Consider the following 25415-nt stretch of genomic DNA (forward strand, 5'->3'; position numbering starts at 1 on the left):
AATTAAAATTATATTTTTAGTTAACTCCCTAGTTTTACATTTAAATTAAAAAAATGTGAAATTAATTTATGCCCCAATTAAAAAAATAAAATTCAAGACTACACCCACCCTTACCTTAGCCATCATCCTTATAAATTATAAGCTTTAACAAGAAGATCCAAAAAGTAGAATGTAGAATTAAATTGCGTGGTAAATATGTAAATTCCCCAAAAATACAGTGATAAAGATGAAAAAAAAAACTTAGTTAAAAAATAATAGCACATTATAATAAAATCATCTTCAGGAAGTTGTGCTTAGGAAGCAGAAGCAGAAGCAGCCTCAGCAGGTGAAGGTAGAAGTGTAATTTCAACATTGTCATGTACACCCTGAAGCAACATTTCACCATCAAATTTAATAATCTTCCTCTTCTTAGCTGCTCTTAGGGTTCCAACCAATGCTTCAAATATGTTGGCACAACGGTCATCATGGAAAAGGACACCAAATTTGACCTACAAAACATATAAAACTTCATGATTCATGTCATCACTACATTGGTCATCATGGAAAAGGACACCAAATTTGACCTACAGAACCCTAAGGGTGGGTGTACATATTAATTTTAATTAATGAAATTAATATTAATATGTGCCACGACCAACCCAAAAGGTATATATATATATATATCTGTGTGCGTATATATACATGTATGTATTTATCAATATAATGTATAAGCGTCTAGCATTACATCTCATCCCTTGATTTCAGAGCAATATATTGATTTCAGCACTTTGCTTATTACAGCTGCTGATTTCATAAGCATTCACTTTTCTCCCTTGTATGTAGAAAAAAATTAGCACTCAGGGGTGAAAGTGAGCAGAGTCGACTCACGAGCCTGCTCGAGCTCGACCAGTTAATAAGCTCACGTGTTTAGTTTATTAAGCCACGGGCTCGAGCTCGAGCTCAAACCAAAGCTTGAGCTTGTTGGCTTGCAATCGATGCCTTCTTTAGTTAGCCATGGCGGCACTTGTCCCTCTCCCCTCCATTAATCACTTAGATTGCTTCTCAGGTGACCTCTCATATCAATTTTATTCAAGCTCACGAGTCTATTGTAATTTCTGCGAGCCAGCTCGAGCTCGTCATTTGAGCTCAACTTGAGTTGAGCTTGTATTTTCGCAAAAGAGCCGAACTTGAGGTAGGCATTACTCGGACTTGGCACGACTCACTTGCACCCCTAACTATAGCTGTTTATTTGGGGTTAAGGAAAATGAATATACTTTGTTTACAATTTCCTCTACTTTCTGTTCCTTAATAAGTTAATATAGCAAAAGAGTTTCAAGCCAAACAACACTGATTTCTTTCTTCTACCGTTATTTCATTGGGCATTCGTTTCTGCAACTAAACAAGAAAATGAATATAATTCTTTGCCCCTAATAGTAAATATTCTAATTCCCTCAAAACAAACTTTTGATATGAGAAACCATGTGGATACTCATAAATTAGAACTAGGGTTGTGAATTTAGCTCGAAGATCGTTGATCACTCGAAAATTGATTGGAATTTTGAATTGGATCGAAACAAACGAGCTAAGATACAAGCCAAAAATTTGGATCAAATTTTCTTCGAACCGACTTTGAGCCAACCCCAGCTCAGCTCGAAATCAGATTGTTAACCACTCTAGTGACGTTAAGACTATGAATTTAGTGAATTTAGCTTCAAGATCGTTAATCAATAAAAATTGAGTTGAATTTTGGCTCGAATCGAGATCGGATCAAAATAAATGAGTCAATCAATATTTTTTTGGCCGATTTTGAGCTGACCCTAACTCGGCTTGAAATCGGACCTTCAATGGCCCTAATTAGAACTTAATTATAGTATTGCTCACCACCATTTGTACATTATTAATATTAACTCGTGCTGGCAATCAAGCTAACATCGATCAATGACTTAAGTCAACTGATCGTTCATGAATTAATCAGCTAAAAAATGAACTTTTTGACAAAAAATCTTTCTAAAGTTAAATCTAAAGATCTTGAGGATGTCAGGCCGCACGCTTTAATGGACTCCCTCCATCCTACCAAACTTTTAAATTACATACTTAAATAAATCTCCCAGCATTGAATCATGATCTCTATCCTTACCGTGTAGTGAAGAGACAAACTTAGCCAATGATACAACTAGGGAACTTCAACATGGTCGTAAAATAGAACCTCCTTCGGTCTTCACGGCATGTCATGGCAAAGCCTCTAATCTTTTCTTTCAGTCTCATTCAAATAGAGATTTTACGTCTATCCTTCACAATCATGGTCGTCATTCTTCAAATTTAAGTATCAAATTTTTGGTAAATTGGGACATTTTGTTACCAAATGTTAGTAGTGCACCAATCTAATCTATAACAACACCATTGCGGTTCATTCTCACTTTGTTGCCATAACAACAACTTCTAACATTGGGTATCGTGATTTCAGAGCCACGTCTCATTTAACTATCAATTTGACAAAGCCGGTCAAACTCGCAACCATATCATGGTTCGCATCGAGCAGCTGTTGGTAATGGACAAATTCCAAAAATCCTCAACACTACTCGAGAGATCCTTCCAACCCCTTATTCTAAGCTTCATCTAATCTCACTTCTCCACGTTTCTCAGCTCTCTTACAACCTTTCTTTTGCCTATCTTCTCATAACTAGTAATTCTTATTCCATTTTTTTTATGCCAATAGTTATTATGTTAAGAACCAAAAGACCAATTGAATCCTCCTACTACGACCATGTCGTGATGGACTATATGCAATTTTTTGGTATCCCAATTCTTCTCGGCTGCTCGATCCGACCGCATTTCTGTTTTTCATTATCTTGACTATCTCCTGGTAATGATGGCTTGACCACCTGCATTTTTCTATTTTTTTCTTTAGCTCAATAAGACCCTGACCATAGTTGTCAACGACGAATGGCGCATCATATTGCAAAATTTTTCATGGAACATAGCTAATGACACATAGCATGTCATTTACACATGATAAAAGAATATTGAAAAATTATGAATCAAAAAGCAAAGAAATATGAAAGAACATTAAATTAAAAGATAAACCATCGTGATAACGAAATTAACAAAGTGCTGCTCAAGTTCAAGTGCTCATCACTTTAGTCATTTAAAATTCAAAATATTACATGCTTAGGGCAATTAATACATGCTTTAAAATTCCTAAAAAAACAGCTAAAATGTTGTTAGTGTCAAATAATTCATTTTTTCCTCATTTTGCCATAAAAATACACACCACACAATTATCATCATATTTGGTGAATTTACATACATATCACTATAAACAATAATATTTATATATCCCACACCCAAAGCCTAATATTTACTTAGATAACGCCTAAATTCACTTTAACACCCAAAAGTAGAACTTCATTAACTCCATCTCACAAGTGGCTTAAAATTCGTTTGCGAAACCAATTTTCTATTTGGAGAGGAAGTATTGCTCTTCCCCTGAAACTCACATCTACCCAAAGCACAAACTCAATCTTCTCCTCTACCCAAACCAATTATCCTCTTCCCATGCACAAGCTCACTCAAGTGATAACCTTGAATTCACATCTTTCCTCCTGAACTAGATCTTTCTCATGCAGCAACTTCCTCTCCCCATGCTCAAACTTAGCTCAAGTGATAACCTCTGTTAAAAATTCTCCGTTCTCCTATAACATCAGAGACTTCGATTCAAATATTTCATAATTCCATCTTCGCTTTATTTGGATTGGTTCACAATGATAACATAATGCTTCCAATTTTGGTTATCATCTTCCATTAAATGACGCTTCTTTCTTTTTCTTCTCAATTTCTGCTTGTTAATCTGATAGGAAAGATTCATAGAAATTAGGGTAAACACAAAATTTTAATTCATCTGCACAAAACATCACAACTCAAATACATAAAAGAAACATACCTATAATTTGAGAGGTAGGCGATCTCAACCAAACCCTAAACATAAGATTCAAGACAACAATCACACATAACCTAACCTTAAACATATCAAACAAACTATTTATACTCTAAATCAATGACTAACAAATGACTAAATTGCCTTTTTAATCTTGTGCCTAACATAAGTCTTAAAATTATTTGGCGGGCTTGACATTGACTCAATAGAGCACGAGGAGGATGGTGTTGGAGGCACCGGTTTAAAATTACTCACCTCCCAAAAAGACGCCTTGTCCTCGATGTGGAAAAGATGAAACTATTGTTGGATCAAGTCATATAGCTCCCACGTGGCATTATAATCTGAAAATCCTTTCCATTTAACCAAAAATTCGTAGTGACCCTCATGAGTTTGAAATGCAATCTTGTGCACATCCGTCGGCCGCATCGGAAATTGATGGTATCATGCTTTCAAGTCAATCTTAGAAAATATCGCAACCCCAAACAAGTCGTTCAATAGCTCATTGCTCAACGAGATAGAAAATTTGTTAGGTTCTATTTTCTTCTTCATTGCTCGATAATACACACTGAAAGGCCAACTATAATCCTTATTCACTAACAAGCCTGAGCTATAGAAGGGGCTCATAATAGGTTGTATGACCCTCCCCTAACATCTCTCGATCTCGTTCTTCTGTACTTAGGGTTAGCGGTATGGACACACACTGATGGGATCTCAAGATGCCCATGTTTCCTCCAAGGAGGCAATCCACGTGACAACTGGAAAACTTACGTAAATTGTTGTTCGGGTTGCTGAATAGGTGCTTGAGTCTCTGTTAACTCTCTCTTTCATGTTATGTAAGTCGATAAAAAATCTCAACCTTGAGTCTTGTATTGCCCTAAACAAGTTCTTGTGTGTCATCAATGTCATAAATTAGGGTTATTGTGAAGCACCATCATCTTGTCTCCCTCCTGAAACTCCATTGTCAGAAGTTTCCAATTCAACTTAATCTCACTAAGGACTATAACCATTTAACCATTTCACACCCAATATCATATCATTCCTCCCTACATCTAAGAGAAAAAAATTCTCCATCACCTGAATACCTTGTGCTAAAATAACCCATTTACAGACTCTCCTACTCTTCCCCACCTATCCAGCCCCCATCATGACTCCAAAACTCCTTGTGTCAACCATCTCATGCCTCAATTGCTTCACTACTTGGGTAGAGATAAAGTTGTGGGTGGCCCCACTATCTGCCAACACCACTATGCCTGCTTTCTGATCTGTCCTTGAAGTTTCATAGTGTGGTTTAATGTTAACCACAACACCGAGTTAAATGAGACTTCTGCCACATCCAAGTGAGTGTTTCTCCTCCTCCACCACAATCTCCTCTATTTCTTTATCCCCCGCCTCCTCCTCGCATACACTGCGAGAACCAGTAAGGCCAAATACTTGCAATGGTTTCCTGGGACAAACTTCTAACCACGCCGAAAACATAATCCTTTGGCTCACTTCTCCTGAATCTCTTTGTAAGGCGTTTGAATGTCGACCACGATTATGGCTGATTATTCTCATCCTGCGGAGCCTCTCTCTAGAAACCCATTGATTGACCTTTTTGGTATTATTGTAGGTGTAGCATTCCGGTCTAGCGCTCCATTTGTGTTGCTCTTATTTAGTCCATTCCATTGTATTTTTATCTTCACCCAACTGCACTAATTTCATAGTTTCCCCCAATCCTTGCGGTCACAACTAACGAAGCGCTGCTCAAATTTTTGGCCTCAACACTTTCATGAAGTTTCCTTTCAGCACTCCATACAATATCTCTCTTAAACAGCTGGATAGAATTCCAAATTTCTCCCTCGAATCCATGACCGACCCTTCCTAAACCAATGCCTAAAATTGTTCGTGTAAATCTCCTTTCCATGTGGTTCTGAAATGCTCCAACAATCGGTCTTTGAATTCATCCCATGTTTTAATTGGATGACGATCTCCATTGATACTATGCTAGAGTCCTCCCTCTCAAACATAGGGTCGCCTCCATCAAATTTTCTTCCTCTGCCAGCCCATTAACAACAAAGTATCTCTCCACACGATAAACCCAACCCTAGACACCCTCTTCTTCAAAGATCAGCATCTTCAGATTCCTTATACGCGAATCTCCTCCTAAATTTCCTCCACTAACGCTCATTCCACCTATGATGCGGGGGTTGGGTTCCTTTCCTCGGCCCATATTAATTTCCCTTCTTCCATGAGTCTGGCTCACCCCATAATCAACTCGCTTGTCCCCATAGGCTACTAAACTGCCTTTCGCCATGAAGGCTAACGCAATAAAAGACACTAGCGCAGTTCGACGCAGTCCTCCGCCGAAGTCCCACCCACCATGTTTCTTTGTTCCAGGTTGAAATCTTTCAACTTCTCCAACCTCAAATTGCATGCCATCCCGCTCGGTCTGCTACTGCTCTTTCCAAACCTCTGCATGTTGTGCACTTCCCTCCAAATATTGCCTCTTGAATCCACTCCCAACTCCTTCGCTCAATCCAACCTGCTTCCGTTTGTTTCAACAATTTGGATGTCTCGCTATTCATTCCAAGTGTTGTCGTTCGAATCCGCTCTAAATTTCTTCGCTCAATCCCGTGACTCCAGATCTTCCTAAGGAAGCAACGATGCCCACATGCTGCGCAAATCCTTCTAATTGTTGTCGCTTGCGTCCGCTCCAAAAACCATCACTTGATCCCATGGCAGATTTGAGTGAAATTTAATCCAGGGCCATGAATCTCCCCTCCATTGTTGAGAAACGTTCCTCCATTACGGATCTAATTTGGCTTACCTCTCCCTCTAATTTTTCCTCTAAAGTATCTAATTTCTTGGTCTCCATACTCCCATGATGATTTTAGATAACAAAGACGAAACTCATGTATATTACAATGTTTTGTCACACAGGTGATGGAACTCCTGTATGCCACCATCCCATCGTTGGCTTCCCATATTTCAAATGTTATGATACCAAATTGATAGGAAAGATACAAGCTTCCATAGAAATTAGAGCAAACAAAATATTTTACTGCATCAACACAAAACAACACAATCCAAATACATAGAAAATAAATACCTATCATTCGAGAGATATGTGATTTCTCTCAAACCCTAATCCTAAAATTCAAGACAACAATTACACATAACCTATACCCCTAAACATATTAAGCTCTATTTATACCCCACAATAGTAACTAACAAAAGATAAAATTGCCCTTTTAGTTATGCACATAACATGAGTCTTCAAATTATTTGGTGGGTTCAATGTATAATCAATGGAGCACGAGGCGGAAAGCGTTGTTGGCGCGGGTCTAAGATAATCACCTTCTTCAATTAATCAAATTCTATCCATGACCAACTCATCAGCTCCATCGTGAAGAGGAATTCATGAGAAAGTTCTTAATCCTATAGTAATTCTAATTATTCATAGATCCACCCGTGTATTCCCTAAATTTATTGATACTAATTCTTGAAAATTTCTAAACCAATAAATAAATTCACGCAAATGAGAACATGAAATCGTTTCAGTGAATCCTTTGTCGTAAAGGGTTATATGGTATAAGCATGATCAAATTACGATCAATCACATGCAATTTTTTTTTAGAAATTTGGATTTAAATAGAAGTTGGAAGTATTGCATTATCATACCCGACCAAACTATCTTGGCATTACATTTCTCCACTCCTTTGAGAGATAAATATTCATTTATCGCTTTAATATGAAAAACTATAAAGCTGCAATTTATCAAATTATCTTGTCTATCTTATATTTAATAGATATGCTGAGGTGGGATCCATAGTAGAGGAAATTACAGCAAGTATTGCATTCTGTGCTTATATTTGGTTGGAGTAAAATATTTTATGGTCTATTCTGGCTAGAAATATAAGGCCTTTGTATATTTGCCTTATATTTCTAGTTTGTGCTTAAATTGGTCATCCTACTTATATTTTCATTTATAATTTCATCAAATTTGCATAGTTTTCTTCTCAATTTTGTGATCCGATATCACAAATGGGTGGGTTTAATGGTGGACATGTATGAGTGCATTTTTATACTTTCAAATTTGCAAGATATTGGAAACATTCTAAGAATCATGATAAAAAAACATGATGATGGAGAAAAAAAATTATTAGACTTAAAAAAATATATAAAACTTTCTTAATGCTCAAAAGAAGAGATTAACCCTTTCATAAAAAAAAAAAAAAAAAGAGGAAGAGATTACAACAATCTGTCCTTGGTTAAAGGCCTACAAATGGGCATCTACACTTTCAGAGCAAACTTATTAAGAAAAATTCTGGCTCTCACATCACATACAGTTAAAATGAATACAGAGTTGTTTCAAGATGTTATACATCAAGCTCAAGACTTGCATAATAATTAAATAGCTGATTGTAAGCATCTACTTTGGCTATACACTTACTATTTAAAATCAAAATATTTATATGTGATTTTATCAATGAATTCTTGAGGTGATAATAATGCCCTATTTACATTAAACTTTGAAGTAACTGAATTTGAATTAACAAAAGATATGAAAAAATTTTTAGAAAATTTCGTCAAAACAATTGGATCTGATTGACAATAATTAGACTTTATATTAGGTATGAAGAATGGTGTTTGATGAGGCAATAAAAAAATGTTTTTTCGAATGCAAAGTACAGGGATTTGTCTATGAGATTTATGGAAGAACTTGAAAAAATATTATATTCTAGTGAGTCATAAACTTTAGAGCTTAAAATGGTTGGTGAAAATACATACACTAAGCAATAATTTATGACAATGAATGAAATGCTCAATATTTGCCCACCAGTCCACTTTTATTTGTTCTCTTTGATTTATAAAAGGTCAAAAATTGATTTCTCAAGTGAAATTAAGAATTAATGTGAAATAAGTCAGTTGTATATGTCTTTGACATGATCAGAGGAATGCTTAAGAAACAAAAGATTAAGAAAAAAATGAACTCAGCAGCAACAACAACAACAACAAAACCTTTATCCCACTAAGTGGGGTCGGCTACATGAATCTTTTTTCTCCATTGCGTCATATTTAGTGTCATATTTTCATTTAATTCTAATAAATTAGAATAATTTTTTTATACAATATGCTCAAGTCTTCCTAGGTCTACCTCTGTCTTTCTTAACATAAGTTGAATCTAAAACATCTACTCTTCTAGTCGGATCATCAGTGGTCTGCGTTTAATGTGACCAAACCATCTAAGTCGACTCTCTCAAATTTTGTTGTCACTGGAGCTACACCAACCCTATCACGGATATATTCATTTCGCATTTTGTCTTTAAGTGTAAAGCCACTCATCCACCTAATCATTCTCATCTCAGGAACGCTTAACTTAGTTTTATGCTTCTCTTTTAAAGGTCAACATTTAGTGCCATAGAGCATTGCAGTCGTCTTATAAAATTTTCCTTTCAGTCTACACGGTACTTTTATATCATACAATAGGCCCAAAGCATTCCTCCACTTCAACCAACCAACTTGAATTGTAATAATAACATCCCCAGCGATATCATCATCACTTTAAACAATAGACCCGAGATATCTAAAGCATTCATAATACTTCGATCACCCATAGTTACATTTCTCTCAACATAGCTACTACTACTCATAAGGTTAAAAAACATGTTACTTCTGCATGTTAATAAGTATGTTAAAAATAAAACAAAAATAAAAGAACAATTCATCATCATGTGAACAACTTTAAACAAAATTGGGATTAAAGACATACATGAAAAGCAAGAAAGATCTATTTTTTTCCAAAGAGCAATTTCTAAAATTACACAACTGAAAATATATAACACTTAACAAACATTAATAGTTATATGGATATGATAAGAAACTTTGAAAATAAAAAGATCACTAGAATTAAAATAATTTATAACTAAAATTGTAATTACTGCAATCAAAATTCTATTTTGAAATTTTGATGACTCAAAATTTATCTTAATCATATCTTTGAAGTCTTTATATTTTAATAACACATATCACTCGATGCAACATCAATTGCATCTATTCATTAAAAATAATTATAAACCACTTATTATCAATTTCTTAAACACCTGTAATATCGTCCCACACTATTCTAACTTCTATAGCAAGTAAATATCATATATTATAAGTTGCATCCACAATAGACATGATTTTTAATGACTTGTATAGTTAACAAGTGATTTGAACTCATCTTCTAAAAAAATTATCAATAAGATTAAACATATATATCAAGAAAATAATAGAGAGGAATTGCATACATATTACTATAAACAATGATATTTACATATCTCACAACCAAAACCTAATATTTACTTACATAACACATAAATTCCCCGTAAAAATCTCAAACTTAAGCCATTGTTAACTTTGTCTCCCGAGGAGATCAAAATTTCCCAGGAAATCACTTGTCTTTATGGCAATCAAATTATCACACTTCTTCCAAAACTCTCAAATCTCCTTAATCTAGCTCATATCTTACATCCACCCAAACTAGGTCTTCCTTATGTATAAACTTCCTTTCCCCATGCTCAAACTCACTCAGTTGATGATAGCCTCAAACTCACATCCTCCCAAACTAGGTCTTCCTTGTGCAATAACTTCAGCTCCCCATGCTCAAACTTGCTCGAATGATAACCTTCATTGATTTTTTTTTTCATTCTCCGACAACATTAGGTTGTTTGATTCTTATAATTCTATGAATACTCTCGTCTTTATTTGGATTGGTTCACAATCTTTTACAATGATGCTTCTTCCTTATTCTTATTTATTTCTGGTCTCTTTTTTTATTCGCTCCATCATATGCTTATTCTAATTGTTCTTCAATCCATCTGTTTTCCCAAAATTGATTAAACTAAATTCATGAAAAACATAAACCTATCAATAATTCCACATTAGGTGAAAGAATGATATCATTTTAGCAAATGCTTCGAGATAAGGAGTTGGATGGCTATTAGTAAGAGTAAATCTTGATAAATTGTTATACATTTTTCTTAGAATTTGGGATTTAGATAGAATTTAAAAGTATTGCCCTATCAAAATACCTGACAACACTATATTGGCATTACAATTCACCATTTCTTTGAGAAAAGGGTTCATTTATGGTTTTAAATATGAAAAAATGTAAAGCTGCACTTTATCAAATTATCTTGTAAATCTCATGGTTTTAAATCATTTATTGCAATGTCTAAAATTGGATCTTAATCCTGTTATGTTTGTAAATGTTTAATGTATTAATTTATGCACAACAGGTGCCAAATCATTTTACCTGCTGAAGGGAGTATGTGATTTTAAACCTATTGTTAAGTATTTTCCTATTAATTCCTCTAAAAATTGACATTTATATTTAATTTTATTAGATAATATATTTTGGAAGATGATTTCAAGTTATATGTCAACTATAAAATAAATTAAATAACATATGATCTATAACTTCAACTAAAATGAGCTATGAAAGAAGAGCAGAATTAGAAGAGATAATTAAAAGAATTTTAAGTACCTAAAATTATTGATTATAAATAAAAACGCAATAATTACAACTGTAATTAAGAAGCTATTCTCTTTGATTTTTTTCTTGTTTTGAATTTCTAAATATATTTTGAAATATTAATTACTGTGATCCCAAACCTATTATTAACCTAATTCTTGTTATAAATTAAAATTCTGTTCTTCAAAATACTACCAATTACAGAATTTGTTGACAAATTTATTAAACAAATTGTATGATAGATTTAGTTAATCATAATATAATTCAATTTTCGGTTTAACAATTTTTCGTGTTTTTAATAACCGAACCGACAACCAAAAAATTGGAATAAAAAATCGAATTGTTATTTCATCAATCAAACTAAATTAATCAAATATGCTCAGTTTGATTTAATTTTTCTGTTTAAACCAAATAATGGAACCTCTTTTACAAACATTGGTTGTAGGCTCACATTCCAAATAGCAGCAGATTTTAGCATGGTTTTTCCTAATAAAATTATGATTAAACTCAATATTATTAATCTGTTTGGTTGCATAATTACAATTATTGCTTCATAAAATGATTGTTAAATACTATATACTTTTTATTCTCTAAACGTTAATTTTTTGGAGAAAGATTGTGACAGAGAATAGACCTATATTCTATAATTCTAATTGTTGGATTCATTATACTAAAATTATTACTCATGCAGGAAAGATTAGGATAAAAATATAATGGGGTACATAGCACTGAAAACATCAAAATTTACTATTATCAAACCTAACCTTTGATATTTATGTATAAAGCACTCCGTAACTCTCCTCCCATTTTCTTTGCCGCTGATCCGGTAGAGATGTGGAAATCAGACTCATTTTTTCCAAAACTTCGTCATTGTGGTCATCGGCACATCACCGGGAGGAATGATTGGAAGCAGAGACGACAACTTGGACCTTGGGGTGGTTCTCTGGCGGCCTTTCCAGTTCCTCCTTCATGTCTGTCTCCCATCTATATTGATCTTGCATGTAATCAAAGCAATTGTTGCTAATCTTATCCAAGATTGGGCCATCAATCCAGTCTGTCATGGCACCGAATGAGGTAGAAACAATAGAGACGGTGGAAGAGAGGAAGAGAAGAAGTTACAGCGTGATTTCCACCTCTCTACCGAATCAGCAGCAAAGAAAACAGGAGGGTTACGGAGTGCTTTATACGTAAATATAAAAGTTTAGGTGTGATACAGGTAAATTTTAATGTTTTGAGTGCTATGTAAGAACCCCAAATATAAATGGCATACTACTCCCGCCTAAAATCAAATATGAATATACAACAACAACTAATACCACTTAAAAGTGTAATTACTTTGCATGTGATTACTAATATTACTTGGGCCTTCATTCTGTCTGACATGAATAATAATTTCGCTATGAAATTATGTAATCATTTATTTGTTTGAGGAAGTAGGATGATTTTTCAACATTATGTATTTGTGTGTTTGTTCGACAAAATGATTTCTTAGAGATGTGTTATATGAAGTCTTCATAGCCCACAAAAAACCGTATTTATAAACATATTTTGTTATTGATCTCCAAGCAATGTTTTATTCTCTTTTTCCCTAACTTTTCTTTTGTTTTTTGCTAATGATATCCTTCTCGTGGATAATGTGGGAGAAAAAGCCCAAAAAAAAACTTGAATTATGGAGGTCTAAATTGAAGTTTAAAAGCCTTCATTTGAGTAGAACGAAAATTGAATACATGGAATGTAATTTTAGTAGTAGTAGTTCTAGTAACAGAAGTGTAACTTTGGGTGATCAATGGTCATTGATCCAGAAATAACTGCAAATCAATTGTTTTTCAAACACACAAATCAAACAGCTATCCAGTTTATCCAGATCAGAGACAGAATGATCATTTATCCAAAAATATCTGCAAATCAGTTATTTTTCAAACGCACAAACTAAACAGTCAGCCAGCTTATCTGAATCAGCTGCTGATCAGTTGTTTATCAGGATAAACTGCTTATCTGGATAAGTTGGGTAAGCTGCAGCTGCCCCAACAAACCCTTAGTTGAAGAGGCATTTTAATTCTGCATTTTAGCGAAGTATATTAGATATATAACGTTAAGAAAAAAATAATTAATCATCAGACAATCGACTTGAAAAAGGGCTAATGTTAAAGGCATAAATAAAAGGTATGGGTTAAGTATTGATAGTTTAGTATGTATTTATAAATTTTGGCAATCATTTTATCTATCCTACTTCGATGCAATAGTTTTTATTAGCACGAAAGGATACTCTTTATGATACACTTAGGCCGATGACCATTATCATGTTATCATGTGATAATATTTTTGTTTTCATGTTATGTATTTTATGTCAATTTGATATTTTTCAGACACTTAATATTTTAATTATTGTTATAGATACAAAATAACATAGGAAAAATAAATATCAATTTTCTAGGAAAAAAACCAGTGGGCAATAGTTAGTGATCAAATGTGAATTGGAATACATAAGACTATGAGATAAAAGGCAAGCTAAGGAACAACAACAAAAACAACAAAGCTTTAATCCCACTATGTGAGATCGGCTACATGAATCATTTTTCTCCATTGCGTCATATTTAGTATCATATTTTCATTTAGTTCTAATAAATTAAGATCATTTTTTATACAATAAGCCCAAAACTTCATAGGTCTACCTCTGCCTTTCTTAACATAAGTCAAATATAAAACATCTACTCTCCTAATTGGTTCATCAGATAGTTGAAGATTAATGTGACCAAATCATCTAAGACGACTCTCTCTAATTTTGTCCGTCACTGGAGCTACACCAACCCTATCACGGATATATTCATTTCGCATTTTGTCTCTACTTGTAAAGTCACTCATCCACCTAATCATTCTCATCTCGGCAAAAATTAACTTAGTATTATGCTTCTCTTTTAAAGGCCAACATTTAGCACCATAGAGCATTGCAGGTCTCTCAACCATCTTATAAAATTTTCCTTTAAGGCAATCCAGAGTAGCCTAAAAAATCATTGCACCAAAAAGAAAAGAGGTATTTGGTTACCTTCATTGTGCATGTACACAAAAAAGCCATCCAAAAATGCCACATAAACTAATGCACCGAGAAGAAGAAAACTATTTTGTTGTTTTCATTGAGATTTCACATGTAACACTAACCAGCAACGAGCAATAGATCATCCAGAAAAACCCATAAAATCCAAAGTCTCATCATGAACCTCACAAATCCACAAAAAAAAAACATATAAAACTCAAACATAAAATAAAGAAAAAAACAATCACATGAAAGTTTAAAATCCAAAAATATTTGTGATATAATTGAGATATAATAAATATAAAGATTCTTAAATTAACATGACAAGCCTATTCGAGATTGAAAAATGTCATCTGCTATCTGCTCTCTCAATACTGTCATCTCTGATGCACCTTCACCCTCTCATGTGTGAGCATCTTGTGATTTCATTTGTAGTTGTGGTATTGATTGTCCCACATCAAATTCAAATACTTCTGAAGGGAGCTGGAGCTGATCATCTTCTACAAGGGTGAAGTCTACATCCGATCTAAAGAAGTGTCGTCGAATGTAGTTGTGTGGTGTCATAATGGCCACTACTATCTGCTCTTGCTTCGGAAACGGGTGAGTTAGCATATCACGTAATATCACTCACTTCTTCTTCCACACTCTGAATGATCTTTCGATTACACTGCGTAAAGAGAAGTGCTTCTTGTTAAACATTTTTCCTACCGCGTGCAACCCCACTGGATCTTTCAAAATCGAGAATGTGGTATTTCGTATCAATGTATGACTTTAGATACCCCCTCTGTAAATGATATCCAACGCAACTAAGTAATATTTACCTGCACAAATAAGTTAATTAGTAATAAATAAAAAATATCGAACGTATTTGTGATATTTAGATAGCTGGAGGTGGGTACGAGAAGCAATTTCTTTGGTTTTTTATTGCAAACTTAAAAACACGGTTATCGTGTGCGCTATCTTCTCATCCAGTTATAACAAAAGTGAAGCACATGTTAAGTCACACACGATCATCACATTTTGTGTGGGAGAGCCACACTGTTCAATATAGGCGACCTTCTCTGTACCAGATAGTCGTGCATAGACGTGCATTCCGTCAATGACTCTAATAGAGTTCTGTCATAATAGATATAGTTCATTATAATTTCACATGTAACTCATGTTAATGTATGAATGATATTTTGTAAAAAATAACTTGAAGAATGACATCTATGTCATTTGCAAAATGTGTAGGAATGGACTCGAATGTGGGATCCTCAGGCTTAACTATCTTGGACGTCAAATTTACAAGAGCATTCAAAACCACAGAGAAATACCTACTGATATTCTCCGATGAACATGAAATCACTCTATAGCTCATCTAATAGATTCATTATATGATAAGATGTAGAGGGTCATTGCTAATACCTCTCTTTTTATCATTCTTGTTGAGTCATGTAATTTATGAGGGTTTTGAAGTTCATTAAGCTGATCGATAAATATCTCTATTGTCATACGGAACATGTAGGCAAACCTTGTTGGGTGGCCCAATAATAACTCACAATATAACTCGAAGTCATACAGGGGGTTCGGTCGATGTAGGAAAGGTAGTACTCGTATAACAGAGTATGAATGATAACAACTTTTCTGTTGTAGTGCAATTGTTCTGGATCCATCTTATAATAGTTTGGAAAAGGACAATGTACAAAACTTAACATAGAAGAACTTAATCCATTTGAAAAAAAAAAGAATATCTGAAAAACGGGCTATAATAATCACTAATAATATGATCAAAGCATATTAATTGTGCGTCATAGAAAGCAATTAAACAAACCATGAAACAAATTTGAAGGTTTAATAAGAATACAGACAGATAATGACTTAAAACAGTCATTTATTCATGAAAGAGCGTAATTAATTGACTCGAAATTTTGAATCTATATTCATGAAAAACTGTCTGTGGGTTGGGTCCTCCAACAACTTCACAAAATTTACATAAAGCTCTTTTTCGTCTTAACTTCAGGATATGTATCTAGCATTCGAAAACAGTCGTCAATGAATGCGTCCTGTGAGGCACCAGGCTTAACTGTGCAGGATTCAACAAATTTTATTATTATGTCTCTGATAAATATGGCTCCTTTTTTCCTTTTCTTCACCTTGGGCCGCTTTGACTCGCACATGGATTCAACATCCCTGTGGATTTGGCTGGGGCCTTCTCCTGAGTCACTTACCTACTCGGTTCCCATGACCTCTGGTAAGCTGATAAACCCCTGCTCGCTTGGGGTGAAAGAATGAGGGCTCATTGAGACAACCCTACTGAACATGTCTAACTTCTCTTCCAGAACTGGATCAATGCCACTAATTTTAAATTTCTTAGCTGACGACACTACCTGTAAGATATTACAACTTTTATCAGTTAAATCATCTTAGTGGGATAGACAATGAAAGAAGAAGTAATTTTTGGTATGTCATTAACTGTAATTTCTCAATCCATCAATCATTCAGTGCATCAATTGTCCGCTTTAAAGGACCCCAACCCAATCTCGGTGATCCCCTTTTTAGTTTTTTCCATACTTTTCAATCTTTTTTTCATTGATTTCACTTGTTCTTAAATTTTATCCTATCATAATATTTTTTGTCAATTCCTTGAATTTAACCAAAACATTTTGTCACCCTTCTTTGTTAAAATATATGGTAGGACTATTTTCCAGCTCTACCTCCCTACGACAGACATTATAAAATATAATAGTGATCTCCCTATCTCACATGGCCGATGATCCGATCTCTTTGGTTTTACTCATTAGGGACTGTCAAATAAATAGGATAATATGAATAATTTGTTTCATAACAGAAAATGTCCCAAAAAAAGATAGTGTAGGTTTCAAATAACTAAATATAACAAAAAAAATTTTCATAACAAAAAAAAGAGAAGCACATTTCAGACTCCTTTATAAATAATTGCAAAGCAAATGATATAATATTTTGAAGCATCCAGCATCTCAATGGGTTATTGTCAGACCTTTCAAAACCAAGACATCTCAAATCTTGGGATATATAAACACAGAAATGTTAAGACATGAAAATGTGTCATTAATTTGGCTTTAAAGATTCACTTGATATTTACCACTCATTTTAAAAAACATGAATCATGACTTTACCATCATCAAAACAAAAAGATACTCCTTTCATCCTATGATATGATGCTTTGAAAGAGTAAGTTCGTGGACAAGCAAATAGCAAATAATTAGGGACATTTAAATACATACCAAACAATTCTTATATATTTACATCTTTAGCACCTAAAATTTTAAATTTACCTGCTTGCCACTCAAATTTTAAGCATCAAATCAAAAATACCACCATTCCTAACTTTCTAAAAGCGAAATACATCTCCTCATGCATAGGCATCATTTACGTACTTGACACTCAAAATTTAATTATCAAATAAAAAATACCACCATTTCTAACTTTCTAAAAGTGAAATACATTTCCTCATGCATAGGCATCAAGGTGCTATAAAGTTAAATATCGAACTTTAGGTGTTAGACATGTAAATACATAAGAAATTTGTAGTATGTATGTAAAATTCCCTAAAAATTAAGTATTTTGAGGAGAAAAATAAGATAAAATAGAAATTTCAAATCTTTGAACATATACCACCCATATCTTCACATTGAAAATGACACCAATGTAGGCTTTATGTGAAAACACATCAAAAAAAAAAAAAAGTGTAGGCTTTATGTTTCCCAAATCACATTCTTTAATTCAAGGATTATACCACCATTCTGACTTTCAACAAGTGAGCTCAACCCAAAGGGAAAAACATTTTTAAAGCACGAGTAAAGTAAATTGAGCAATCGTTCAACCATTTTTAAAATGCAACTGCTATAGGAGAACACAAATTGAGCGGCCTCATTTTAACCATCGTTCCACCAAAAAATGAAAATTATGAATGAAATGCTATCTTCATACCATTGATCTAACACTTAAAGGCTTACATACCATTGAAGAAATGCTATCACTTAAGGCTTACACCATGAAGAATTGTTTATCAAATCACCATGAAGAAATGCTCTATTCATACCATTGATCCAACACTTAAGGCTTACATTGCAATAGCTACTAGAAAAAGTATGAATCGAGCTATTCTTAACAACAAGCAATAAGATCTCCAACACTTAAGGTTCACGGTAAATTGCAAAATGCAAGCATCGCTCATTGTTAACAGATTATGTAGCATAAATTGTAGGAAATAATGACCTTCCATTTTTTTTTTCAGAATTCCAACTCATTGTTAACAGATTAATCTACCAAAGGAAGTGCAGGAATTACTACAGCAGTTTGCAAATGTTATGCTTGCTGAATTGCCAAAACAACTTCCTCCCATCCGATCAATTCAACATCAAATTAATCTGTTTCCACGAGTAGCCTTACCCAACCTTTCATACTACCGAATGAGTTAAAAAATGATATTTCTGTCCAAGCATTCGAGACACATGTTTATTAAAAAGGAAAAAAAAGGTACTTATCTCCAGACATCAAAGCATTATAGATCTTCCGCAAGTATTTTTTTTTGGAACCTTAAGGTTCTTAGACCATTGCGAGAAGGAGAGCAGAAGGAAAAAAAAAAAGCAAGTGTTTGCCAGGTAGAGAAGAATTCTGTCAAATGGGGGAGAAGAGTTCTTGGTTGGGCCAAAGAAGGATGGAGCAGCAGCTAGGGCCGAAGGAGGGAGGAGCGTGATAGCTAATTCAGAGGGCATCCGAGTAATAAGGTGTGAACAAATGCAGCCCGCAGGGATCAGGCCGAAGAAGGAGGGAGGAGCGTGATAGCTAATTCGGAGGGCATCCGAGTAATAAGGTGTGAACGAATGCAGCCCGCAGGGTGATCCCTGCGTGCCGCAACTAAACAGAAATGTAGTTTTCGGAGAAGTTGGAAAAACGCACAAATCAAACGGAACGGCGGTGAAAAAAACGTCGCCCGCAGCTTCTCAAATAGACCCTAAATGACATTAAGGGTCTGTTTGGGGCAGCTGCAACTTATCCAACTTCTGCTGATAAGCAATTTATCCTGATAATCTGCTGATGAGCAGCTGATTCAGATAAGCTGTCTGGTTGTTTGGTTTGTGCGTTTGAAAAACAACTGATTCTGAAAAAATGACAATTTTGCCCCTGTTCTGAATAAGTTGCTTAGCGATTTGGCTTGTGTTTTTTGTAAACAGCTTATTTGCAATTTTGTTTAGTTGAATTAATAATCTGTGTAACAGAATTTGTTATTTTCTTAACAAAATTAGATATCAAATGTTAAGATAAGATAATACAAAAAAATAGTGTTACATTTATATAACTCAAATATATTCGATCACATCAAACGAGCAAAGTTACGCATACCAAAAATAAAATGCACCTTCACATACTAATATGGAGTATAATGAGACCCAAAAAAAAGAAAAAATAATATGTCAAAATGACAAGAAAAAAAATTATAATGTTGACTTTAAAATATAGCAGCATATCACGGCTTATGCTGCCCTGCTCTGACACATATAAACAATGGTCAAAAACATAATTTTTGTTGGAAGGAAAGCATAATAATTATTCTGAGATTGAGTCATTTGAAATGAGTCATTTGAACATATAAACTGCAATTCATTCTTTTGTATTATCTGTATTGAAGATTGATAATCCTCATTCACAATAAACAATGATCAAAAACATAATTCCAATTGGTAATAAATACTAAACTTATACTAGATAATCAATTCTAAGCTTGAATTGAACCAAACCAACCCAAACATCAGCTAATAATACATATGCAGTCAAAACAAAACAATCTCAAACATCCGATTCAGGCTTCATTTGGCATTGTTATCTTCTGTTGTATTAAATTGCTTACATTATCTAATTTTTATGGAAGAGAGGAAATGCATGGAGAAATGAAAATCACTCCTGTAGTTATCTCTATAATTGATCTTTGAAAAATGGAAACTGTAATTTATACTTCTAACTAGAAAAGAGATGAATATTCGGAACATATATTCATGACAAACTTCAAACCGAGCAAATAGATCATGCATTATTTAAGTCTGCATATAGGGTTGCGAAAAAACTGCATGAAGATCTTCCATATAATTTTGTAAACTGAGCAAATGATAAATACTCCATATAGATCTTGCCATATGAGATTGCATATACATCGGGATAAAGATTGATTATGTTTCAAATTTTTCATAGCCACAACAACAAAAGGAAATCCCCAACATTCACCGAAATCATAGATCAAGCATATAATATGTTAAAAAATAAGTTAAAATCACAGATCAAGCATATGGAACACAATCCCACTGTAACGTTAAGAGATCACCATTGGATCTATAATCCAGAAATATAACTGAAGGAGAAAGAGAGCGAGAACAATTCTAAACAGTGAAATCACCTCCATATTCACCGAAAAAAAATGAATCTACATTTCCACAATAAATATCCATCAACTCTAAACTGATTTCCATATTCATCTACTAAACAGCTCCATATTCATCGATAATTTCCACAGAAGGAACGTCCAGGAGAAACAAAAGAGGAGATGCAGGACTAGGGGAGAGGAGGGACGAGCGCAGGGAGGAACGCAGGGAGGAGAATAGACCTTACCTGCGGAGCGACTTCGGCCAAGGAGGCAGAAGAGGAGCTCGGAAAGAATCATTCGAACCAAAGAGGAGATGCGGGACTATTTCGAGGGCAGAGGGGCAGGGGAGTAAAAACTAGGAATCCAAATGCGGCTAGCGGGGATAGACCCGCGATCCGCGTGTAATGCAAATTTAAAAACTCGTTTTCCACATACGCGGCTCCACCGCGAGAAACAAACATGGAGGCGGCATTTTCAAAATGTCGTCGCACATATAAGCTGCCTCAAACGGGCAGAAACAAACATGGAGGCGGCGTTTTCAAAATGCCGTCGCACATATAAGCTGCCTCAAACGGGTCATACCTCAAACGGGCCCTAAGGGTCTGTTTGGAGCAGCTTGTGCGTTTCAGGATAAGCAGGGGTCGACCCACGGCCAGTTTTTAGTGTAAAAAACTCAAACGCGGCAGGTAATATTTTCAAAAACGCGCAAAACAAATGGTTAGACGGTGTTTTCAAAAGCATCGCGCACTTATAAGCTGCCCCAAACAGGCCCTAAATTAATTTATTTTTTAGCAAAAAATTTTTGTATACCCGCATTTGAGTATACAACTCATCAGCAGCTTTCTTCGCTTTTGAGATGTCTAGAGCACCCCTACCAACAAAAGAAATCATAAAAATTGCATTTTTCTTATTTGTTTGGGTAACCTTTTTACTAGTTTTAAGTTTTCTTTCTGCTAAAAAAATTAGTGTCATGGGCCTTATTATTGATCTAAATAGTCCAAAAAATACTCTTTTTTTTTTTGGCCAAAAACCAAAAAAGCTCGAGAACTCAACTTGATAACAAGTCAAAAGAAACAAAACCCTAAAATCAACATTATAATAAGGCCTGAGAGAAAGATTAATATGTTAGGAGATCTACAAATCAATCCGCAATGTCTTACAGATTTTAAAAAACGGTTGATGGGATGAAAATAAATAGTAACATTTAGATCTACAAAAACATGGAGGAAAGGCGATAATATAAGGGGGAGGTAAAGGGGGATAATGAGAGATCTTTGAAGGCGCCTTACCTTAAAAGAGCCATCAGGCTGGGACTGACCCAATCGCTGGATCTCTTCCTTTAGCCGCCCTACTTCTTCGTCCACGTTCATCGCCCCCCCTCTCCCTCTCCCTCTCCCTCTCCCTCTCCGCCTCTTTCACCTTGCTCTTTCCGGCCTCTGGGGAATAAGTAGGGCTCGTTCGTGTTGCGCTCCTTAAGAAAACCTGTTCGACTCGTTAGCCGAACACGAGCTATTTTTTGGGCTTCATCGTTAGTGATCACTAAAATGGAAGGCCTCCCAAACAAGATTTAGGTACCGTTTGGGGGAGATTAAAATTACGTTCGTCATTTTGAAAAGATCGTGGTCCTGTTTGGGAAAAACGTTCATCACTGCGGTGCCAATAATCGCATAAAGCATTTGCCTATTGTCCGATGGATCATTCGCCGCTGATAGCACCCTGCGTTTCAGCGTTTCGGAGTAACTTATTACCCTGCTGCTCATTTGATCTCGTCTCGCACCCCCTTTCGATCCTGTCTTGCCTTGCCCTAGATCTGTGTCTCCCCTCTTTCGTCTCGCTCTCTCGCCGCTCCTAGCCCTCTACCTCGTCTCTGTGTTCGATCCCATTGAAATACTTTAGATATCGTTTAGGGTATAAGTTCTTTGCCTTGGATTGTTGCCTGGAATCGTATTTATGGATTTTTGTAGGGCTTCAAAGTTGCCTCTTATCTCCTGATCTATGCTTCTCCTTAATGGTTTTCAACCTAAAAAATTTTCTGTGTCTTCGAAGTTGCCTCTTATCTTCTGATCTATGTTGGTTGCTGAAATTCTTTTTGGCTGAAATTTGGTATATCGTATGCAACATTGAGCTATTCTGAAATTTGGTATACTGTATATTGTATTGTCAGTTGTTCATTTTTCAATTTTGAGGGTTTGTGTTCCATATATTTTGCATACACTATTGAAATTGTAGAGGGTTTGTGTTCCATATATTTTGCAAAAACTACTGTAATTGAGACGGTTTTTTTGTTCCATATATAACATTTGCCAATATGAGAAGAGATGTTGGGGCACAAAGAGAGGAGCCTATATTTTTCAGTTTTTTAGTTTTCAATTTTTTCTTTGAAATGTTGGCCGAAGTTCATATGTAGAAATATGCAATTGTTCATGTTTAGGGAAGAGATGTTGGGGCTCATAGAGAAGAGGCATATGCAATTATAGTTTTCGGTTTTCAATTTTTTTTTTTTAAAGGCTGGCCGAAGTTCACATTTGAGAAGATGTTTGAGAGCTTCAATGGTTGAGTGGATGTTGTAATAAGCTTATTTGTGTATTTTGATATGATTGGCAGCTATGTATCATTGTATCCTCAAGAAGTTCATAATAAAAACATTCGTGTCTTTCCTTCCGTGAACATAGGTCTTTGACCGAACCACGTGAATCTTTTGTGTACTTATTTTTTTATTTTATGGAATATTTACTTGTTATTCTAGATGATTAAACTTTTAAATGCTCTCATTTGTATTGTTTATCTGGACCATCAAGCTATGAACTTATTATTTCTTGGATATTTGAATGCCTACATTTGGAGTTCTATATTGTCTTATTTATCTGTTTTTTTTGTAGTTGGATTAATTAAGCTTGTCTTTATCTTTTTTTTTTATTTTTTCTGATACTCACGAGAGTGTGAGAATTGTATGTCATGGTATGGAACTGATCTGTGATGATTTTATGTTTCTGCACCAATAAGCTGTTCTGAATAAGCTGCCCCAAACAGTTCTTACAGACAGGCAAAAATGTCGGGGAAAAAAGTTCATTTTTACACCCATAACTACCAATAAGTTGTTCTGAATAAGCTGCCTCAAACAGCAAGACAGATTATTCTAATAATCTGCAGATTGTTAGATTATGAGAACAGCAAGGCAGATTATTCTGATAATCTGCAGATTGTTAGATTATGAGAATAATCTGTTTATCAGCAGATTAAAAATAATCAACAGCTGCCCCAAACAAACCCTTAAGGTTGAGCATGAAGCATGAAACATGAAACATGAAGTTGTGTCTCCAAATTTGGGATATGTTCAAGCTTCGGAGACGATTCCCCGTTCGGTAGCTACAAGACCCGTCGAAAGTGAGTGTGCAGGCAACAAGTCTCATCGGATACGCCACGTGGACCGCGACAGGATCCGCTTAAGTCCTTACAAGATTGGGAGATCCAGTTAAGGCAACGAACCGACCTCGTGGGTAAGGCACAAGCTCTGTAAAATTTGGCCAACCTCGCGTCCGAACCGAATAACCACCTCACAACTGACCTCTTTGATCGACCGAGTCAAAAGACACCAAGAGAGATCTTTATACAGCTAAACATCTCGAGTGACCAACGCGTACTCTAGATGGCACCGATGATACTTGGTCGGTCACCTCAGTCGGTAGACTTCAAGCTAGTTGATCAGTCAATTACCGCCAATGTTGAAATTCAAATTATAATACAAAGATAACATAAAATCTATGCATTCAACCAGAGTTTTTATGACATTAAGAACAGTTTTCATAACTATTGCCCTTTTCTGTAATTATATAAAACATGACTCTATAAGTGCATGGTAAAAATATGAATAAAGGGACCTTTCCACTAGATTCTTTCTACAAAAATCCTAGACTTATTCTATTTTCTCTTTCTTCTCTCCTTCACTCAGCTCTAAGGGTCTGTTTGAGGCAGCTTATTTGGTGCGGCGGCGTTTTGAAATCGCACCTGAAGTTTTTGGGTAAACTGCATTTTGACAACTTATGCATTCTGAAAAAGCTGAAAACAGTCTTTTCACACTGCACCTATCCAGGTGCGGTGGCAGCTTTCTAGAAGCGGTTTGGCTTTTCCAAAAAAAACAAAAATTTCTAATAGCTACCACACCTAACTTATTAATAGATTATTTTTATCCGCTTATCAGTCGATTATTCAATAAGCTGCAGCTGCCCCAAACAGACCCTAACTCGCAGAATGTGATCCACAAAAGACAAACTAGGATCCAACATTTTGAAAGGTGTTGCAGGACATGCTCCAAAAGAAAAGCAAGGCTAACTACAAAGAAGAAAATTCTCAAAGAGAGATAGTGCTTATGGAACCCAATAGGGAGGCTACACAGTCAGTGTCCAAACGGAAGTCCATGAGTTGTAAGCCCATATGACTCTCATGATGGAGCAATTTGAGATCCTCCACGTAGCATACACCAGGAGGAACAACCATACACCTCATTTGGAGACACAACCTCAGGGGGTCCGCCCTCAGAGGCCCCCACAGGCGAACCCATTTGTCCTCAACAATCAGTTAGCAACCAACGGACAGA

The 25415-nt window shown here is 35.2% G+C and overlaps 1 protein-coding gene across 2 annotated transcripts; it reads right to left on the bottom strand.

Moving 5' to 3' along the window:
* Positions 1 to 249: 249 nt before the first annotated feature.
* On the bottom strand, positions 250 to 22297 carry LOC110024779 (costars family protein). 2 transcript variants are annotated; one of them, XM_020724940.1, is made up of 2 exons: positions 22111 to 22256; positions 250 to 488 (listed from the first exon to the last, which is right to left on the bottom strand). In XM_020724940.1, exons 1-2 carry the CDS (start codon positions 22189 to 22191, stop codon positions 294 to 296), a joined length of 276 nt encoding a protein of 91 aa, XP_020580599.1. In that variant the 5' UTR covers positions 22192 to 22256; the 3' UTR covers positions 250 to 293. The 2 variants fall into 2 exon arrangements, with proteins under 2 accessions (XP_020580599.1, XP_020580600.1); XM_020724941.1 differs by lacking the exon at positions 250 to 488 and adding an exon at positions 16233 to 16811 and having other exon boundaries at positions 22111 to 22297.
* Between the last annotated feature and the right edge of the window lie 3118 nt (positions 22298 to 25415).

This window comes from Phalaenopsis equestris, unplaced genomic scaffold (genome assembly GCF_001263595.1).
Source record: "Phalaenopsis equestris unplaced genomic scaffold, ASM126359v1 Scaffold000274, whole genome shotgun sequence".
Classification (NCBI taxonomy): domain Eukaryota; kingdom Viridiplantae; phylum Streptophyta; class Magnoliopsida; order Asparagales; family Orchidaceae; genus Phalaenopsis; species Phalaenopsis equestris.

Coding starts and splice junctions, on each gene's coding strand:
- LOC110024779 (XM_020724940.1), bottom strand. CDS start 22,191: ATGAACGTGGACGAAGAAGTAGGGCGGCTAAAGGAAGAGATCCAGCGA. Junction 489..22,110: donor AGCCTGATGGCTCTTTTAAG/GTAAGGCGCCTT, acceptor TATGTTTTGTAG/GTCAAATTTGGTGTCCTTTT.